Source organism: Hyalella azteca, unplaced genomic scaffold (assembly GCF_000764305.2).
Source record: "Hyalella azteca isolate HAZT.00-mixed unplaced genomic scaffold, Hazt_2.0.2 contig1868, whole genome shotgun sequence".
NCBI classification, from domain to species: Eukaryota; Metazoa; Arthropoda; class Malacostraca; order Amphipoda; family Hyalellidae; genus Hyalella; species Hyalella azteca.
Window position 1 is genome coordinate 25573 of NW_025932164.1, and position 2987 is coordinate 28559.

At 53.5% G+C, this 2987-nt stretch overlaps 1 protein-coding gene across 1 annotated transcript; it reads right to left on the minus strand.

The window, feature by feature from the left end:
- Positions 1–240: 240 nt before the first annotated feature.
- On the minus strand, positions 241–2103 carry LOC108680853. The gene has a single exon (XM_018169769.1). It carries the CDS (start codon positions 2101–2103, stop codon positions 241–243), a length of 1863 nt encoding a protein of 620 aa, XP_018025258.1.
- Positions 2104–2987: the final 884 nt, after the last annotated feature.

Here is a 2987-nt window from a genome sequence, read left to right on the forward strand (position 1 = left end):
AAACTGAGTACAAAGATTAAATATTAATTAGCCTCTCTAGTGAGTCTCTACTAGAGAGCGAGTCCAAACAGCGTTACTCAAAATTTATTCAAATTTAACAAAGCCTTCGAGTTCACTGACAAGTGAAACAGGTGTGGCGTGGTCGCCTGCCGAAGACCATCTTGTCTTGTCTTCTTTGGTGAGTTATCGGTGTGCTGCGCGTTTCAACGATTCACACCGCAAGCTGTTCTTTGCTGTAACTCAAGGATCAAAGCGGCCGGTTTCACTGATGAACTGCTCCACTTTTCTGCAGATCTGTGGCCAGTCCGGACAGCCGGCCATGTCACCTCCCAGCAGCGAGGCAGAGCTGAGGACCAGTAGGCTCAGCCCGTTCCGCCGCCGCGCCCGGGCCTCCTCATATTCAGTGCATGCGACGAGGTAATGGTGGGTTGTTTCTGGGGCTTGACAAGGAATGCAGAGCGGAGAAGGGGCTTGACGGATCTGGTAAAGGGCTTTGTTTAATGAGGCCGTGCCAAGACGAAGTCGAGCGAAGAGCGTTGCAAAACGACGAGACTGTAGTGTGCGGGACGCCCACGGGTGGACCGATGGTTTAATTGCTCCCAGGGCAAATTGGCCACGGATTGACGTCCACTTTGCCTGCCAGAAATTCCAAACTCCCTTATGGACGATAGACTTTAGCTCGTTAAAATCGAACGGTAAGTCCTCCGCGGGGCGCTCAGATGTTGCTGCTTGCTTGGCGGTTCTGTCCGCTGCCTCATTCCCCTGTATTCCCGAATGACTTGGGACCAACTGGAGGTGCACCGCTCCCCTTGGAAGCTGGAGGCATTTTTTGTGGATGGCGACAGTGAGGTGGGTATAGCTGGAGGGAAAAGGTTGTAGGAGAAGTTGAAGTGATGCTAGGCTGTCTGTGCATATGGTAGCTGGAAGCGTGCGGCTGGATAGTAGGAAGTTCATGGCTTGGAGAATGCCATATAGTTCGGCTGCAATGATTGAGTGGCGGGGATCCAAGCGCCATCCCCGGAATAGGGATAGCGATGGAATTGCCAGTCCAGTGCCCACTGCCTGCGGTGGTCCTGGTGAGAGTGAACCGTCTGTAAAAATAAGGCAGTGTCCTTTGAATCGAGTGTCGCAGATGTCCTTGAGGATCGCTGATGCCGTGCCGTCTGCCTCTCGATAGAGGCAGCTGGAGAAGTCTAGGTGGATCCATTGGGTGAGAGCAGTCCACGGGGGTGTTTCTGCACCAGGTGGCGAGGGCAGGGAAGTGGGCAGGGTTACGTGGTAGCGCTTAAGGATTTCCCGGGCGCGTGATAGGTGGGGCAGCTTGTATGGCTGGGTGCGGAAAGGTGCAATGTGAAGATAACGGTCTCGGCGGTAAAGTTGATGAACTGGGTGGGTAGGAGGGCGGTGTAGAAGCTGGAGGTGAAACAGGGCTGAGCAACGGTTGCGATGAATCTCTGGTGGGAGCAATCCAGCTTCGCAGTACAGGGAAGGCAGTGGAGTGGATTTCCCCGTCCCGACGATCAGTCGTGCCGCCGTGGAGTGTATTACGTCAAGTCGTGAGAGGAGCGTCGGTGATGCTGAGGTGTATATTGAGAGCCCGTAGTCCGTGTAACCCCGTATGTAGTTCTGATAGAAACGGAGTAAGGTCGCGCGTGAGCCCCCAAATTTGGATCCACTAAGCACCCTTAGAATGTTCAGTCTCTTTTGGGAGTGGGTTAGTAGGTGGTTGATGTGAGCCTTCCAGGTTAGGGTTGGAGAATCCAGCGTAAGCCCCAGGAGACGGTGGTGGCGGGCAATTTGGATGGCTGTTCCCGAGATGTGAAGTGCTGGGATGGGATGAATGTTTCGCTTGCGAGTGAAAATTTGGAACGCCGATTTGGCTGGGTTAATGGCTAAGGACCACATCTCCACCCAAGTGACGAACGCGTCGATGGCCTGCTGTAGTCTTGTCCCGGCTTCCATCACCGAGTCCGCCACGACGTACATAGTGACGTCGTCGGCATAGATCGCAGTGTTGACGTTAGGCAGAGCTGGCATGTCGCTGAGGAGGACGTTGAATAGGAGCGGGGAAAGAATGGAGCCCTGAGGTACACCAGAAAGCATCCCATGCGTAGAGGACAAGCATCCCGCAACCGCGACTCGGAAAGAGCGTCACGCCAGGAAAGCTCGTATCCAGCGCAACATACGGCCCTTGATTCCTGATTTCGCTAGTTTGTAAAGAATGCCCGCGTGCGTTGCTCTGTCAAAGGCTCCCTTGAGGTCGAAGTAAACAGCCATCAAAACCTGCCCACTGCGCAGCGCTATCTGAATTTCGTGCTCCAATGGTATCAGTGCATCTATTGTGGATAGGCCGCGGCGGAAACCATCCTGATATGGGAGAAAGCATCCTTGCGACTCTAGGAACCATGAAAGCCTGTCGTGTGCAAGCCTCTCCATGAGCTTCCCCAGGCATGAGAGCAGGCTGATTGGTCGGTACGTGGCAAGCTGTCCCCGGTCCTTCAGGGGCTTTGGGATAGGGATAATAAGTGCTTCCTTCCACTCCCGGGGCAGTTCCGCCAGTCTGAAGGATTGGTTGAAGAGCGCAAGAAGAGCTGAGTAGTGAGTTTTGGGTAGGTGGAACAGAAATGCATTGTGCATTAGGTCTGACCCCGGTGAGGAGCGGGTTTTTAGTCTGCGTATGCCCCGAGAGAGTTCTTCTAGAGTGAACCGACTGTTGTAGGCTGTTTCGTCCTCAGACGCTAGAGCCTTGGGGCCATACTTTCAAAACTCGCTAAGTGATCGTAAGTACTTACGCTCTACTTTCTTGTCTATGATTGGTGGATTTTGCTTGAAAGACCGTCAATGATTGGCTGATGACCTTACGATCTCTTAACTTTTTTTGAAAGTATAGGCCCTGGAGACCACATTCTCCCTTTCCTCGGAGGTCCCGCTGGGGTGCGAAAAGGCGGTGGCAAAGTGCGTTGCAAGGGCTTCTGCAGTTTCTTGTG